Here is an 18696-nt window from a genome sequence, read left to right on the forward strand (position 1 = left end):
TCCCCAATGTCATAGAGCAAACCATCTCTTCCTTCCCAAACCTGGAGGCTGGATTCTTTGGGGTATATTTAGAATATAAAACATTGTGCAGAAAGAAAAGAGATCCCTCAGCAATATGCCTTGAAGGCCAAGGAGAAGGTTTTGAGGGTTGATGGCATAAAAGGGAATCAGGGTCGAAAGGCTGCAGGACAGTTTGGCTGGCTCTCACCAGGCAGTATTATTGGGCTGGATTTCCACGCATGGTATCATGGTAGGTGCTCTCTTATAACGAACAGGCTTTTCTGCTCTATGTCAAAAGACTGGCAAATCAATGTCTGTGTTAAAATGTTTTAGGTGTGTGTTAACCTGTATTGTTCTCAACCTTAACTGACTTTTGTGATTAACTGGCCTCCTGGTTAAGACCAGGTGAGTTAGGAGAGCCACTGCTTAGCTGGGGAGACACAATGTATAAAAAGGCAAACACAAAACAGGGGCTGATAAATGCCTAATCCGTGGCTACAGTGGAGTTCAGATGCAGGAGGGGTCAACTCGGGCTAAGGTGGTTGCGGTGGGTTTCACCGCTGAGGGAGGAGAAAGAAAGTTTGACCGATTACCGTATTTCTCCATGTATAAGACGCAGTCCCCCCTCCAAATTTGAGGTTTAAAAACTGGTGCATCTTACACAGTGGTTGTAGATTTTTTTTACTTGCATTTCCCACTTTTTCGCACTTGTTTTTGCATTCATTGTTGAAGACAGTGATTGGTCATCAGACACAGATGAGGACAAGCTAAAACATGGGAGTTTTGACAGTGATGAGGAGTTGTATGAATTTTATGATGAATAAAACTTGAATTCAATAACTTTATATAATACGTTTTTTTTTTTCAAATTTCTTACCCCAAAATTAAGGTGCTTCTTATACATGGCATCATCTTATACAGTGGTCTCCATCCTTTTTTGGGCCACAGACCGGTTTAATGTCAGAAGATATTTTCACAGACCGGCTTTTAGGGTGGGATGGATAAATGTATCATGTGACCGAGACAAGCATCAAGAGTGAGTCTTAGACGGATGTAACAGAGGGAATCTGGCCATTTTTTAAAAAATAAAATATCGTTCAGACTTAAATATAAATAAAACGGAAATAATGTAAGTTATTTATTCTTTCTCTGTGGACTGGTACCAAATGGCCCGTGGACCGGTACCGGTCTGCGGCCCCCGGGGGTTGGAACCACTGATCTTATACATGGGAAATATGGTACCTACTGTAACATGAATCATTTTTATGGCAGTTATGTATGTGAGTTGATGGGGATGTAGAGAGAAAATGGGGAGTGGGGTAAAGTCCTCAATTCACACTGACTAGGATAAGAAATGAAACAAAGGAAATAATAATATATGATATATTCTAATATTAAAACCCTTATTTGGTCATTCAGTGATGGGAGGATATACCCAGGGAAGTCTTAGTCTTGTCTTAACACTGTCTTGTGTTTTTCTATTGTGCTCCATTTAAAAAAAAATGCTGCTTAGCTCTTTGGACCAGAACTAAATTTAAATTTAATTTCAATCAGCCGCTATCAGAAAAAATACAAATGTGACTCTATAAATAAACATTCAAGTATCTCCAGGTTCAGTAATCCTTCAGTTAGGCAAAACCTTGTGAGAGTTTTATGTTCTTAAGGTACGAATTTTTTGAATGAATTTTAACTTTTGTCTTTTCAAAATTGTTACTTATGCTTATATTCCAAAACGAGTTTGGCTTTTTTGGGAGGGATTCTGTGACATTGTTAGGAAAGGTCAGAGGAAGGTATCTTAGGACAGGATGCTGCCTGACTGCACCAGGACACCTTGAGAAAACTTTTAATAGTAAGAAAATAGTTCATTCTTCATTTAGGTGCATTGTGCTATATATCCTATAAAGGGATAGACAGAGGCGCCCTTAGCTTAGACAATGACTGGCTTTTGACCACAATGAGGCAGAGCACAAGTCCTTTCCTAGTTGACAGAGCTTGAGTTCTGAGAGCAAGTCCCTTCATGGAGAGAGCGAAGGTAACTGTGGGTCGGTCACCACCCTGTGGTCAGCCCTTACCCCATGGGTATGTGTAATGCACTGAGCCCTCATTCTCAGAAGTCCTTCAGTTCTGTGAAATTCCGTCTAGCACTCATGCTCACGTCATTATTCACCGGTTCGAGGCTGGTATCAGCCCTGATGGCAGACATTTTTATTCCTCCTCAGCATGACTCGATCAAAGTAGCTTGTACCACCCCATGTTATCACAGGCGTGGTTAGTGTACCTGGACCACCTGCCCTGGTTTAGCTTTCAGCCTTTGTTTGGACCCCAAACATTGCTCTCTCCGGTATAGAATGCCACACTGGTTCCCAAGGGCCAAGCAGCCTCCTGTCTGTATCACTGTCGCCCTGGGTCTCACTGCTTCTGTTTATATGGTGTGTGTCTGTATCAGTCTGCTCTGTTCGCTTTCTCATTTGTAGAGAACTCTGAAAACCACTCTGAATCACCGGCAGCTCCTGCTCCATCTCCTTCAGCTCTTCCTAAGCCTAAACCCAAACATAAGCCCCCCAAAACATCTGTGCCTCCCAAAGGCGCTGCTGCTGGGGCCAGCCCCAAGGGTGACGAAGTGCCTCCTATTAAAAAAAATACCAAGGCTCCTGGTAAGCAGGTCCCCATCCCTCCACCCAAGCCAACAAGCCGAAGCGCGACCCGAGAGGCTGGTGAGTACGTCCCCAGTGGGGTTAAGTATAGGGTGCTCGGCTCTGGGGAGGGGCTCATTGCTTCTAGGAATGATGGCCTTTTTGATATCTGGAATCTTAGGATGTAACACAAGTGGATTCAACTTTGACACAGAGAATGCCCAAGAGAGGCCTTTGTTGCTATCTCTATGAAAAGGAAGTCAAACCGTTGATTAGTTGGCCTCATTAGTTTGGGGGTGAATAGACCTCTTTCATCCTGAGTAGCCACTACCTGCACGAGAACCATTAGAAGGAAACAGGGTGCAGTGTGCCTGGTGAATGACGATGACCTGATATGACATTGTTTAGACATTGGTTGGCCTCTGCCTGTTCGAGTTTATGGGTGGATTTTTGGCTTTCAAAATGTCTTAGGTTTGCACATAACAACATAACACATATGTCTTTGACATATCTGCTGTATCGTAATGTCTTGAGTCTGTCCATATACCTACTTGTTTCTCTATTCATAAATGAGAAAGATTGGTTCAGCTCCAGCCCACCATTCTCCATTGAGTCATTACTATTTCAGCAGAGTTGAAAGTCAAATTCTCAGTATTCTCCTGTCCCAAACAAAAGACTACAACTTGTTAGAAAGAAAGCATCTTAGTGGTGTGGTTATAAGTCACTATTGCATATCACCAGGGGATGTTTTGGTGACCTACACTCTCTGCAACTAGTGCAAATCAGATATGCTTAACCCAACAGAGCACCCATCTTCTAGTAAATGGAATGAAGAGGTTGACCAGCATTTAAAAGACATCAATCAAAATATACATGCTGGGTGGCTTTTTTCCAATAACATGTACATAAAACTCCTCCTGTGTTAGCAAACCTTATTTTCCCTAAAATCAGCAGCAATGTTCTCACAATTGCTACCAGAATTTGCCTCAGTATTATTCTTTTACCCTTTGAAATTCATACCAGTAATGCTCAAATTTAGAGAATGGCTTAGTTGACAGTATGACAGACCTCTAAATGTAAATAGATGTCTCTCCCTATATTCCTCTCTTCTGCCTTTAACCTTGAGTGTCTGGGTCGCCTCTAATAAGGGCTAAAGTGAAATGTCTCAGAACGCTAGGCCAGCAGCACATTCAGGCCCTTTCCTCAGGGACCAACTGCCCTCACACATCAGCATCCATTCTTGCTGCTGTCTGTGTTTTCCCAGACTCCTAGCACACCCTCGGATCAGTGCTTGAAGTGAGGCAGGCTCTGATTCACTTCTTTAAGAAAAGCCCCAAACTGTCACCCTGTCCTTGGGAATTAAGACCTCGCCTCACACAGACCTTCTCTTTTCCTCATGCCCCACGTGACAGCAGCTCACTGTTGGCTCAGCTTGAATTCTGTCTTCCTTCTCTCCGAAGAAAGCTGATTAATGCCAAGGCGGGGGATTGCTTCCTTGAAAGATTGTTGAGTTATTTCCAGATATTTTACTTGAAGATTTATTTACAGACTTATGATGGTTCTAAGAAAATTAATACAGTCATGTCATCCATTGTATTTAAAGAGCCCCAATTGGTTCATGGTGTATATAGAAATGTTGCTGTTCATGGGGCTACCGTAATGTAACGGGTTGCACTGATGAATCCTAACAAACCTATTGTACAAGGATCCTTTTATCAAAAATCTGATAACAGTATCCAACTGATACTCTATTTGTAACCATTTAGAACTTTCTACATGGTCACATTTTATTTGAATAATGTTGATCTTTTGGAAAGTTACTTCAAATGCTGCTCTTGATTTTCATTCAGATCTTTTAAGTCTTAAAAGAAGCTGTCAGTTAAGATTCTCCCTCTATTACTTAATTAGTATATACCTCCAAAGGACCAGTTACCTGTTTGGCCCATTCAGCTGTTTTCCAGTGAAACAAGACAGTATTTCTTTTTTTTTCTTTCCCGTACAGTGTTATGCACTATATTAACAACGAAAGTAGTTAACTGAGGAGAGATGGCCTCTTTTTCAGTCATGGTCTTAAGTCAAGGTAATGTAAGCAACATGACTGATTTCAATAAAGCCTTGTCATTTTTAGAAGAAAAATACAATATAGCTTAGGTCTGCTCTCTAGGCATTAAGGGAAAATATATCTGTTTCCTTAAGCCAAACTAAAGTTAACTTTGCTATTTAGAAAAGAGTTTTCTCTTTTTAAAAAATTTATTAGAATTCATATGTGGAAGGGATTATGTTCAATTTACATAAGAAAATAATTGAACATGTTTTAACATCAAATCCTTAGCATCTTAGTTATGAAAAATAAATTTAGAGTGAAATGAGTTTGATTGTAGGAGTATGCTTAATGTGTTTGTCTTATAAGCAAGTGAAGATGGTTAACTTCCATAAAGTAGTATTAACACTGGCTGGCCAGCTACAGTCAACCTGTTCCTAGAATTAGAGTCTATAGAGAACTAACTATGGGGAAAAAATAGTATTAACCGGCTTAGACAAGCAGAGGGGAATTCTAATTATTGTGTATATCTAAAATAATAAAGCCCCAAGCTATAGAGACTTCATTTAAGCCTGGATCTTGTCCCCCAGTGAGATTGTTTTTTTGTTGTATATCAGAGCTGGTGAAGTCTTACACCTCATTGTCTATGCCTTTATTTGTTCTTCATCTCTTGACCTTCCCAATTGACTTCAATTAGGTTATAACCAGAGGTGGGTGAGAATAGCATCTCTATGCAGTACAGATTGGCTCCACCATCCTTACAAGATATTTCCTGATAGCTCTGTGGAGACAGTTTAACCCCTTATGAAAGAGAAGGATCACACAACATAACAAAATAAGCCATTAGGAGAAATGTATAGGTCATAAAGGTCGTGAAACCAAAGTATGTTCTCATAGGAGCTTCCATGTATTTCCTAAGAGGACATAAAGAAAAGGAGAGCTAACCCTTTTTTCTTCTGGAAGATGGTTTGGGGAAAGGCAGCCCTACCCAGAAGTAGCAAACAGACCACTGATGAGGCCCCTCGAGGGACATGAACATTTATCAGGAGATCCAGTGATACTCTTTTCCTTCAAAATTTTCAGATAGTACCCACTTAGACGTTTTTTTGTAGGAAAGTATTTTTCTGAGCCTTTTGATATTTTGCAGGGGACTTGTCTTTTATGTGTGGCCACACGCTTTCACTCTGCCCCATCACCATTGCCGGGCAGGCTTCTGTGTAGAGCCATTTGGAGAGCTGGTTCAGAGCTCCCTCTCTCAGCAGTAAGATGAGTAAGTTTGCTTTGGGCCCGGAAAGGAGCTGGTGGTATATATACCCTGGCCTCTTCTGAATGTGGGCTGCTCTATTCCCAGGAAGACAGCATAGAACAGGTACTTGGGATAAGCTCAACCTTGTACTGTCCCCAGACAGCTGCGGTGTCTGTCCTCTACACACGATAATGCCCCTACTTTGGAGCATGTGGGGACTTTTTCAGGTGACCCACAGGACAAGTAGCTGAGGATTTCCCTTTGGCTGGCCCAGGTAAAGACTAGAGGAGGGAGAAGGCAGAGGACTCCTGTCCCTTCAGGTTTGCCTCCAATGTCACTTGCCCCCTCCTTGCCCAGAGGAAGGAAGGGTTCAGAAAACAAAACCATTATTGTTATTAGCCTATTCTATTCAACACATTTTAAAATTTTAAAAGGAACGTTATCATTGACGATTGCCATTTGGTTCGTTCGTTTTGAAAATGTTGTCTTCTCTGACTTTTAATGAAAAATTTCTCTATTTTAGCTGGTTCCTCTCATTCAAAAAAACCAACTGGCTCCAAAGCATCAGCCTCACCGTCTACTTCCTCCTCCTCGTCTTGTGTCAGAACGGCAAAGGAGACCGTTTCTAGCAAAACAGGGCCAATGGGAACCATGAGGGGCAAGAAAAGAACTGGCAAGCAGCCAACGTCTCGACCGTCCACAGATGCAACCACTTCTGGCACGTCTGACCTTAAAGGAGAGCCTTCGGTGACCAAGGGGGAGAGTCTCAACCCTGAGCAGACCATCCCTGGGACCGGGACCGAGGAGCCCAGCCCAGGCAGATCTAAGTCAGGGGTCGCCCCGCCCCCCATGACCCCGCCCCCTCCACTCCCCGCCCCTCGTGTTGTTGTGGAGGAACAATGCGTTTTTGCCTCAGACACTCCTATTGTCCTGGTCAGCGATGGAGCCGATCTACCAGTCCCTGCCTTGGACCCAAGTCAGCTTCTCTGGACCGACGAGCCAACAAGCAGAACCACTGTCCACTCAGGCACTGGCTCAAGTGTTAGCAGAGAAAATGCGAAATGGTGAGTCAGGGCCCAAGCCCGTCTTCCCTCTGCGCCAAAGATCACTGATTACTCTATTGGAAATGAAAGAACCTACTTTGTTTTCTTTTGTAAATGAATCTAACAATGGTTAGGTCAACATACATGTCATCCAGCTGTTGATTTTCCATAGCCCTGCCCGGGGCATGGCACGGGCTGCTGGTGACAGTGACATGGGTCCTAGTGACAGATGGCACTCAGATCTCTGCCTCCCGAGTACATATAGAGCCTGCTCATCCTGCTCTGCAGACCTTTTTCTTTTCCATAAACAGTTCCCTTCTCTTTCCTTGCAGGGGTTATTTTAAATCTTCATTACCACTTGTCTAGGTTGCTCTTTTTTTTTCTCTTCTTTCCCAAGTGAGAGGAAGGGAGGTAGACAGACTTCCGCATGCTATGCCCATCTGGGGCCATGCTTGTAACTGAGCTATTTTTAGCACCTGAGGCAGAGGCTCCATGGAGTCATCCTAAGTGCCCCAGGCCAATGTGCACGAACCAGTAGAACCATAGCTGTGGGGAAGGAGAGAGAGAGAGAGAGAGAGAGAGAGAGAGAGAGAGAGAAGGGGGGTGGGAAGGGGTGGAGAAGCATATGGTCACTTCTCCTCTGTGCCCTAACCATGAATCAAATCCAGGACATCCACACGCCAGGCTGACACTCTACCATTAAGCCAACCAGCCAAGGCCTTTAGGTTGCTCATTTGCTCCTGCCTACCTTCATTTCAACAAGTTATTTAGCCTCCTTCTCCAACAAAATAAAAATCATAAGAAAAGAACTCCCTCAAATTCCCTCCAGAGTAGTTCCATTTCTTGCTCCCTTAATTCCCCACCCAGCTTCAATGTTCTCTCCTCTGTGAAGCCTTGCTGGGCTCTTCTAGACAGAATTGGTGATAGATAACATCTACTCCACTCCGACAGCCTGCTGCTGTCCTCCGGGCTGGGCAGAATTAACCAGCACATCTTGTTAACCTCTGTATCCTCAGGAACCCACACAGAAGCTGGTATGCCATCAGCTAGTTGCCTGGGCCAGAAACCTGGAACTCATCCTAGGATACTATTCCCCTTTGTTCACTGCAGCTAATTATTCACAAAGTCCTATACATTTTCGACTTTAAGGTAAATAAGCTGTGTTAGCGCTCCTGCCCCACTGGTATGAAGGGAGTGCCATCAGAATAGAGTAGACGTCATAACCAATTCTGTCTAGGGAGGGCATAGGCTTCTTAAATCCAGCCTCTTTTCTCCTGTTTCTAAGAACAAAATCACATTTGCTCCTTAAATGGTTTCATTCAATATGTCCTCTTTCAAAAAAATAAAAAAGGCTTAGTAATGTTAAAAAACTTAGTACATTGATTTAAGGTAATTTGAATCAATAGACTAGAATATTCACTTTATTTAATTACTGATAATAATAACCTTAACTTATTGAATAGTTATTTAATGTCAGGAACTGTCATAGTTACTTAATTCAGGTAAGTCTTCCCTGAAATAGTTCTGTTTAATGGCGCAGAGAGAAGGAAAATATTTCGCCCCAGATTACCCAGGGAGCAAGTGGCAGAGCCAGACTGTGGACCCAGAGTTGCACACCAAATTTCATGCTCTAAGTAATTTTTTAAGTTTTGAAAGTACTATAGTTGCTTTCACTTCTTTTACTACTTGTGTGTGTTTCTTTTGTTTGTATGTTTATTTGTTTTTATTACCTTGAGCACCACCATTCAAAGGAAAGCCAAGGAATGATAAATAAATGTTAAACTGCAAATTACTTTATTTGTTTGACACTTTAATAAGTGCTATGGGAAAAGAAGATATTGAAAGGAATGGTTATTAGTATCTTTAATACTTCCAGCACTTAGCAAATGTCTTCATTTATTTATGGTATTTTCCAGCACTGAGATCAATTCCAACCTTTAGAACTAAACAGTCATTCTTTCTGCATATCTTTTTGCTTGCCTTCTGTGTGCTGGGCAGTGTACCAAGCACCAAAGATACAAAAGTGAGCAAGATATTATAGTTGGCATTATTTTGGTACCAAAATCATGTCCAATATGCCCAGGAAGTACAATGTTTAAGATAGGATTGTATTGAGGGAACTAGATAGGTAGAGTATATGGTTTTATTTTTCAATATACTGGAGAACGAGGTGCAGCATATAAAGTAATTCCTTAAATGGTCTTAAGCACTGAGAGAGCCCGTATCCAGAGGTGACCTGACTCGGGCAGTGCACTTCCACAAACACTTAGGAAGGACACTGTCTCGGGCAAAGTGCCGTGCTGTGTGCTGGGGGCCTAAGGCCAGTCTTCAGCCCACGCATTCTCAGGACTGTCAGAAAAAAAGAGCGAGCCTCCATTCTCCATTTCCACTGGGACCCTGATCAGAGTGAGCGAGCTTAGGACATATCAGACATCAAGGTTTTTATGATAGACTTTCCTGCCACTCAGAGCCACTGTCATGCTTTCCTAAAAGAGAACAGAGAGATTTTCTTCTCCATGCATTCTTCAAAATAAAAAACATTAAATGACAGTTCATCCTACAGGGATGGTTTGCGTTTGCTCTTGAATTAATGAGCCTGGAATAAGTAGTCTCTCAAATTGCCTTCCAAATGCTTTCTTCTGTTTTTTTTTTTTCTTTTAACGGATATCTGAATTAGAATTTCTGGCACTTAGTCAATTGCTTTACTTAGAACTCTCCCCCAGTTATGTTTAGTCAACGAATGTGTGAAAATCCTGTCATCTTGTGAAGAAACTTCTGTTAGGAATACAAATATCAGAACTGTAAAGAAGACAAATGTCTGTGTGTAAAAATATCTACCTCTGTCCACATGTCATAGGGTAGTGACTATTTGGTAGATTTTTCTTTGGCAGCTTTGTTAAGTAAGTAACGTGTATGTCTGATATAACTGAAGGCAGAAACTAATAAGCCCATCTGGAGCCCACATTCAAAACGGACTTGAATCTGTTTAGCCCATTTTCGCACACATTGATGAAGTGCACTGTATTGTCCAGTGTGTCAAGAACCTTCAAGAAATGAAAGAGCCAGGTCATGAGTTGATTGATATAAATTTGGAGTATAATATTTAACATCAAATATAACCTATAAAATGATATTAATATATCATAATATTAAGTGTAAATAAAATATAGTGTAAGATTTAATACACAGACTAAGAGACTTAAGTCTTGGTTGTAAACTGGACTTCCTTCCATGCTTGGGCAACTCACTCATGACCTTCCTAGGTTCTATGAACTATAAATTATCTGTCTGCCTCATAGGGCAGTTGTAAGTTATAAATGTATGCCGAGGTCGTTGAAAACTGTAAAACATTATAAAATACAAATGAGGTTAAAATAATAATTGACAACATAATAAATTAGTGACTCGTGACATGAACAAATACCAAGGCTCAACCCTGAAGTATCTTTTGTTCTGTTCTTCAGAATATGTTATTCATTGGCACATCTTTTAAATGTGCTATGGTCACCCACAATGGCAAACAAGAATGGCCTCTACTGGCAAGCAACTAGAAATCCAGACTGTGGAAAAGTTTTCCCATACAATAGATCTTCTCTCACTTAAAATGAGATTTCATACTGTGAAAACCGTATGGTGGGTCCACAAAAAATCATGCATAGGATTACCATGTAATTCTGCTTATTGTATAGTATGAAAATTTGAAAGCAGATACTCAAACAGATTTTTGTATGCCACTGTTCATAGCAGCATTATTCACAATAACCAAAAGGTAGAAGCAACCCAAAGTTTGTTGACCAATGAATGCATAAATGAAATGTGGCAAAGACATACAGTGGAATATTATTCAACCTTAGACAGGAAGGAAATTCTGATACATGCCACAACATGGACGAACATACTAAGTGAAATAGATCACACAAAATGACAAATATATAATTTCAATTATATGAAGCACCTAGAATAGTAAAACTCGTGAAGATGGGAAGTGGTACAATAGCTGCCAGGGACAGGTCGGCTGTGGGGAGAGGAAGTTATTATTTAATGGGTACAGAGTTTCAGATTGGGAAGATGAAAAAGTTCTGCAAATACACAGTGGTGATGGTTTCACAATAGTGTGAATATATTTAATGCCTGAACTGTGCACTTAAAAATGGTTAAATGTTAAGTTTTATGCCATGTATATTTTAGACAATAAAAAATGAAATTTTAGCTTGACCTGTGGTGGCAGGGTGGATAAAGCATCAACCTGGAATGCTGAGGTCGCCGGTTCAAAACCCTCGGCTTGCCCGGTCAAGGTACAGAGAAGAAGCCAAGTTGATGCTTCCTGCTTCTTCCTGCCTTCCCAACACTCCCCACCTTTCTCACTCTCTCTCTAAAATCAATAAATAAAATCTTTAAAAAAAATTTTTTTTATATTTTCCCCCCTTGGAAAACAAGTACTCTGGCTGTTAGTTTTTTCTAATATGCTAAAATGGAGAGTTCTGAAAGCTCTTGGCTTAGAACCACAAAGAATTTTCAATACCTCAGATTCTGACAAAGTTTACCTGTGTTTATTATACAGAGGACTGGTTTTGGCTTTTCCTAGTTAGTGCCAACAGCAAGCACATGTATTGCAGTAAACAGTTTTTCAGAAGTGTGACATTCAAATTTGGATTTTTCTGTTTATATCAGAAATTATTTGAGAAGCTTCTTTATCTTAAAATGAAGATTACATTTTTTTTTTTTTCCTGAAGCTGGAAACGGGGAGAGACAGTTAGACAGACTCCCGCATGCGCCTCACCGGGATTCACCCGGCACGCCCACCAGGGGCGATGCTCTGCCCATCCTGGGCGTCGCCATATTGCGACCAGAGCCACTCTGGCGCCTGAGGCAGAGGCCAAGGAGCCATCCCCAGCGCCCGGGCCATCTTTGCTCCAATGGAGCCTTGGCTGCGGGAGGGGAAGAGAGAGAGAGGAAAGCGCGGCAGAGGGGTGGAGAAGCAAATGGGCGCTTCTCCTGTGTGCCCTGGCTGGGAATCGAACCCGGGTCCTCCGCACGCTAGGCCGACGCTCTACCGCTGAGCCAACCGGCCAGGGCAAGATTACATTATTTTTATGTGATATTTTTATGCGAGGTATTTTTTATTCTAGTCTGAAAATTGGCAAGTTTTGCATATTTATAATAACTATTGATTTATTTTATTTTTCAATTACAGTTGACATTCAATATTATATTAGTTTCAGGTGTATAGCATAGTGGTTAGACAATCATATACTCTACAAAGTGTTCCAGTACCCATCTGATACCATACATAGTTATTATAATATTATTGACTGTGTTCCCTGTGCTATACTTTACTTCCTCATGACTATTTTGTAACTTCTAATTTGTACTTCTTAAACCTTTACCTTTTTCACATAGCCCCCAATCCCCTTCCCATCTGGAAACCATACATTGTTCTCTGTATCTATGAGTTTGTTCTGTTTTGTTCATTTATTTTGTTTTTTAGATTCCACATATAAATGAAATCATATGGTATTTGTCTTTCTCTGTCTGACATTTACTTAGCATAATATCCTCTAGGTCTATCCATGTTGTTGCAAATAGTAAGATTCCATCCTTTTTGATGGCCAAGTAGTATTCCATTATATGCAGGTACTTTAAACCAGAGGATGATTTTTTTATTGTGGACACCCAGCTGTGATGAAAATGGGGGTTAATTAATATGTTGATTAAAGAAGATGTATTTTCTGTGTCACTACATTTCTGGGTGTTGGGCTGTAAAACAGTAAAGTCCTACTGGTCCGGGAACTTTGGGGTTGGGAAGGCAGTGTGCCAAGGGCTCCAGTGGCGTTGTCTTGAATCACAAGGGGAGCAGGGAGAAAAGGCAGGATCCTAGCCTTGAAGGCCAGTGGCAGATTCCTGACGGAGCTGAGGCTTCACTGAGACTTGAAGGATAAGTAGGAGTGAAAAGGTCAAAGAAAGCCTGACCTGTGGTGGTGCAGTGGATAAAGCGTTGACCTGGAACACTGAGGTCACCGGTTAAAAACCCTGGGCTTGCCTGGTCAAGGCATATATGGGAGTTGATGCTTCCTGCTCCTCCCCCCTTTCTCTCTCTCTCTCTCTCTCTCTCTCTCTCTCTCTCTCTCATTCTAACTCTCCTTTCTAAAATGAATAAATAAAAATTTTAAAAATCTTTAAAAAAAAAAGTCAAAGAAAAAATTCAGGCTCAGATATTTAGCTTTTTCTAGCCCATTGTTCTTTCTTCAGGACTCCCATTGCTACTGAAAGATTAATTTGCAGAGTATAATAGTCTTACCATAGTCGTGTACTAACTAGATCAGACACCATCTAGTCAATCCTCTTCCTAGTACAGATGAAGAATCTAAGGCTTTGAGAAGTAAGTAACACACACTAGTCTTCCGTTTCCGTGACTTAGCTGGCCTGTGTCTGCTTTTCCCTTTTGCCGGCCCAGAGGGTGCTCACAACACCAGCACTCCTTCTCCTGGTGTTGGCGGCTTCACACCACCCCTGTGTTTCTGTGCCTTTACAGTGTCACGACCAAAGACGAGCTGGGCAAGGCAGCACCTCAGCTGCTGGCTCCTGGGCTGATGGGAGACTCTTCAGAATCCTTCAGTGCCCCAGAGGATGAAGGCCAAAGAGAGTACCGGGCCAACGACTCTGACTCCGATGGGCCTATCCTGTACACTGATGACGATGACGATGAAGAGGATGACGAGGATGGCAGTGGAGAAAGTTAGACTTTTTTCCAGGGGTTCGGGAGGGAAGTAGGTGGTGGATAGAAGCAGCTGCATTTTGTAAAGAACAACAACAAAAAGCTCCATCAGGAACCAGACATCTGATGTTCTTTTTCCATTCAAGTTCCTTTCTCAGATTAGAAATGGGTATATTCTAAGGTTTAGCTTTGGATTATTCCAAGGGGGGTGGGGGGCGCGTCTGTTGGACAGATAAGCGCATCTGTGTTTGTCCAAAGAGTCCAAGCTTTCTAATGACAGAGGCCTTTCTCAGAATGATCAGAGCCCGCCCTTCCTGGGGACTGCTCTTGAATAAGAAGCATTGGTGTGGGATTCCCTGGATTACTCGTTGAAAATGTTGGAGAGTTTCACTTATTTTTCTGCTGGGGTGTAAAGAGAAGGGAGGGAGGAATGAGTAAAAAATGACAAATATCTTTTAACAAATAAGAGCAATCACTCATTCACAGTAAACAAGATAGTATGCCTTCTGGGAAGACAGGAGAGTCAAGTAGGTAAAGGCAACCAACCACTTATGTTTTATAAGTTAGGGAACTGTGAAGTGCCATATATATATATATATATATATATATATATATATATATATATATATATATTTTTTTTTTTTTTTTTTTTTTTTTTTTTATCTTCTCAACAGGATGACTTGGGAGGGATTACCACTGTAGAGTTAACTTTATTATAGATTATGAAAAGTTACTGGTATATTAATGACTCAACATCAGTTTGTCAAATTTCTTTCACTTTGTACTGAACAACAACCAAAAATGATCATCCATCAGTGTTAGCTGTCATCTATGGAGATGTCAGGGGTCGCTGAGTGGTGTAAAATAAAGACTTTAATATCAAATGTAGACTTTTGCCCAGTGGTTTCTGAGTAGAGGAAGAGGGAAGACAAGAATTTCCTGTACAGTATAAATCAAACGGCTGAGTTTTTAAGACTTGGAAAAGGAAAGAAGTAAAAGACACTATGCAATCAGCAGTTTCCCTGACGCACCATCTCAGTAAAATAAACTTCAAATCTTTCTTTCCAAATGATGAGGTGATACTTAACAAGTTTTTCATGGCACCCCAATATTTTTCATAACATTTTTTAAATCGTTTTCCAGTTTTTCAGCATGAGCTACATCCAACTAAAAACTCTTCCCCCCTCCCTCCGTAGGCTAATTAAAATTCCACTCTTGCATGTGGACAAAGAATTCTGTCTGGACTCAGTTTAAAGTCCACACCACCTGTAACCTGAGAGCCACTCTCTAAAAAGCCCTTTCCCTGCATCTCTGCCTTTTCTAATCCTCAGGTGCTTTGGCAAGTAAAATCCGGCGGAGGGATACCCTTGCGATCAAACTTGGTAACAGACCATCCAAAAAGGAATTGGAGGACAAGAACATCTTGCAGCGTACATCTGAAGAAGAGAGGCAGGAAATTCGGCAGCAAATTGGAACCAAGCTAGTCAGGTAATTGCTGAAATTTCAGCACAGTACTGACTAAAGCATACTATTCCCCTCCTGTCGTCTCCAGCCTGAGGTCATGGGGTTTTGTCTAAGGGCACACCTGGCCTCGCTGGTCTTTTCAAGTTGGCCATGGATGGTGAACCACTTAAAGAGCTTGCCCTCAGTCCAGCTAGTCAGTGGCTCTGAGGTTGCCCAAGCGTGATCCAAATGTTGACAGACTTGTCCTGTAAAGGGCCAGGTCGTAAATATTATAGGCTTCGCTGGCCAGAAGGTCTCTGTTGCAGCCACTCAACAAAAGCAGCCATGAACAAAACGTAAACAAACGAGTGTGGTTGCATTCCACTCACAGTGATTCATCACAACGTGAGGCTGGCTTCATTCATGGACTTTGGAACATTCCTGTGACTTCCAGGCGGTTCTGTCCTGCGGGCTGCTAGGCTATAAAAGTAGTAGTTACCTTCACTGGTCAGCTCCATCCAAGTCAGGTTAACCACAGCCCCGAGATCGAAACTTCCCTCTTTTAATTTCAAATAAATGGTCATCTGACTTCTCTTCCTGCCTCCAGCTCTTGTGGGATTTCTACTGTTGCCACTCGTGACTGTAGAAGTCCATCTAACTGGCAGTTTTAATAGAAACAGGTGCTGGAGCCTTCCCTTTTATTCCCGGTCTGGGCGTGTTTAAATAGTAGTTATCTGCTGACTTCTCTTACTCCGCATCAACAACAGGGTACAGAGATTGGGAGGAGGGAACAGTCTGGAAGATGGAGCAGGGTTTGTGCAACTGCTGTATAGGAATGAAGGACCAGGAGCCTTTCTTTCTCACTTTTAGCAAAAATCAAACACCCACCTTCGGGGGACTATTTTAATCGTTTGTAAGATAGCAGTAGCTGGAGAAGGAGAGAGGGTCGTCCTAGAGGAAGGAAACTCTCTAGACAAAGGAAGAATGATGTGTTTGTGGGGATGCTACAGTACAAATGTGTCATACAGGATACAGGGGCACACAGATGGCACAACATCTGGCCAGCATAGATGTTCACTGGATTTTTAATTTCAAGGGAGTTCTGATAAAGATTCAACTTTAACAAGATTTTAATGAGATATTTAAAATATTATTGATTGCAATTCTTCCTACCATTTCTGTCGCAGCCATAAGTTGATAGTATCTACTATATGAAAATTACTTTTCATTTAATTTGTACAAATTTGGCCTATACCCAGAGGAAAATTTTGTCTGCGATAACAAATTAATAGTGTAAACAAGACCGAGAACAAAGTTAGAAAGGGTTACTGAGACATTCGGCTCTTGTGGACAAATAGTTGGCTACTAATCACAGATGAGCCTGGCTTGTCTTGAAGGCAGATGGGAAGGGCGAATGTGTCTCAAGGTAACTATATAAATTGGAAATTTGTTTGAGGTCACAAAAGCAGTATTTCACTTAAAACAATATACAGGGTAGATTGTTCATCTGCCAAGTTGAGATGAACTCTCAAGCAGCAGCCTTTTTTAGATCTGACTGTATATGAATTAAGGAAAAGCCTCAGCTATTTTAACAGAGAACAAAACATGCAGTGGTCTAAACAAGGCGCTTCCACATGTCTGTTTCTTTTTCACAGAGCAGTCCAGGGTCGCAGTCCCCAGCATGGCGGGGGAGCATTGCTCCTTGCAGTCAGCCGGGGACCCAGGTCCCTTCTGTCTCGTTGCTCTCCCAATTCCATGCTTGTTGCTATTCTCATCTACATGGTCCGAGCTGGCTCACTGAGCATGCTCACTGACCAAGTTCTAGCCTGTGGAAGAAAGGAAGGGTAGAGAAGGGAACACACACACACACACACAGTTTAAGGGTAAAAAGTATAAATGACAGACTCCATTTCTGCTCACATCCTATTGCAAAAACTTGGTCATATAGCTATACCTTACAGCTCGAGAGGCAGAAGGCTGTAACCGGTGCTGGGGGTTGGGGTTGGAGTTATAACCAAAGCTCTGGGGATGCTGTTTCTGAAAGGAAGAGGGAAAATGGTCATGGGGGGTAGTTAACAGCCTTAGCCACAATCTCTAGCCTCCAAACTAACAGAAAGAATACTTTTGGAGGTTTAAAAATGGAGTTTTGTTTCTCAAAATATGAAAAAATACAGCTTTGTGTGTTGCTTAATTTTGTGTCTCCTGCTAAGGGGGCCTTGTTTGTAACCTGCAGTGTGTTCCTTTTGTCATTATAGGAGACTTAGCCAGAGGCCCACAACTGAAGAATTAGAGCAGAGAAACATCCTAAAACGTGAGTATGCTCTGCTACGCAGTGACTTCTTTTTTTTATTATTTTTATTTATTTATTTTTTACTTTACTGATTCCAGTGAGAGGGGGAGGGGGAGGGAAGGAGGGGGGGACCTCAATCTGTCCCTGTATGTGCCCCGACAAGGAATCAAACCGGCAACCCCCATGCCCTAGGACGACATTCCCAGCAACTGAGCCATCCAGCCAGGGCCGCAGTGACTTCTTGTCCTACCATTAGCAAGCTCTCTCTAGAGATGGTCCATTTATCAGTAGGAAACCTTAATATATTTATTTGCAAATGATTGATATGGCCCATTCACATCACATTTATCATGTTTATGTAATTTTAAAAATAATTTCTTGAAGTTTGTATTTCTTTTGATGGCTTTGAGCCTGATATTCCTCAGGCCAGAGTCATGGTTGTGACAATTGTTGTTAAGAAAGATGAAGTATATATTCCATATATTCTTCCACCCAACTATTAAATAAAAGAAAATGCTCTCTGGTCTGCTTGCAAACACACGTCAAAGAAAAGGCCGGAGAATCCGCAAGGAAATGAATCAAACTTTCCTATATTATTATTAATAATACAGTTTGTTGCCAGGTTTAACAAATGACTCGATTTTAAAACAAAATCACGGTAAAAGCAATTTTTCAACCCATTTCACGTCCCTTTGTTATGATAGCTCTGCCTTCCTCTTGAGTTATTTATAATTTCTCAGCACTTAAGGAGTTCTCCATTCATTTTCCAACTCTATTTTGCCATTTTATTTTTTCCCCTCTATTTTCTTTGACGTGGTTTCTCATTTACCAGCCCCATCACATTTAAACGATTAACGTTGATACATTAAAGCTAGAGAACGAGTGGCGCTACAATTGGCCGTGCTATATAGTGTATCGATGTGGTTAGTAACCGCAGTGAGTTTAGGTAATGGGTATTTTTTTTAATTGAGCCACTGTAGTTTTATATGTTATGAACCCAGTTTCAAAAGAGCTTTGTGTTGTATGAAAGAGCAGAAGGCAGGGATGGGCAGAGCTCCGCACAGGACAAGAGGAATGAGCCCCAGGCATGTGCTACATCTCTGTCGACCAGGCTTTTAAAGTCAAATTGGCCTGTCTGGATGATCCCCATTCTCCAGTCTGAGTTGTTTTCTTTCCTCAAGAAAAGGAGAGCTTTTAATAACATAGCTATACTGCAGTTTGTTACGAAAACAGTTCCACAATGTGAACTGAAGAGTGAGGGGAATTGCCAGTCTATGGGATTATT

General features: G+C 41.6%; 1 protein-coding gene across 5 annotated transcripts in view; it reads left to right on the forward strand.

Moving 5' to 3' along the window:
* Positions 1 to 18696, forward strand: part of PHACTR2 (phosphatase and actin regulator 2) — a 247584-nt gene that overhangs the window by 200858 nt on the left and 28030 nt on the right. For 4 of the 5 annotated variants that reach the window (XM_066248270.1, XM_066248269.1, XM_066248273.1 and 1 more), the window contains 5 exons: positions 2475 to 2714; positions 6444 to 6984; positions 13496 to 13698; positions 15010 to 15166; positions 17377 to 17432. In XM_066248270.1, coding sequence (XP_066104367.1) covers positions 2475 to 2714; positions 6444 to 6984; positions 13496 to 13698; positions 15010 to 15166; positions 17377 to 17432 — 1197 coding nt within the window. The remainder of the gene's footprint in view (positions 1 to 2474; positions 2715 to 6443; positions 6985 to 13495; positions 13699 to 15009; positions 15167 to 17376; positions 17433 to 18696) is intronic. The other variant, XM_066248274.1, reaches the window with a different exon arrangement.

Source organism: Saccopteryx bilineata, chromosome 12, assembly GCF_036850765.1.
Source record: "Saccopteryx bilineata isolate mSacBil1 chromosome 12, mSacBil1_pri_phased_curated, whole genome shotgun sequence".
In the NCBI taxonomy this organism is placed as follows: Eukaryota; Metazoa; Chordata; class Mammalia; order Chiroptera; family Emballonuridae; genus Saccopteryx; species Saccopteryx bilineata.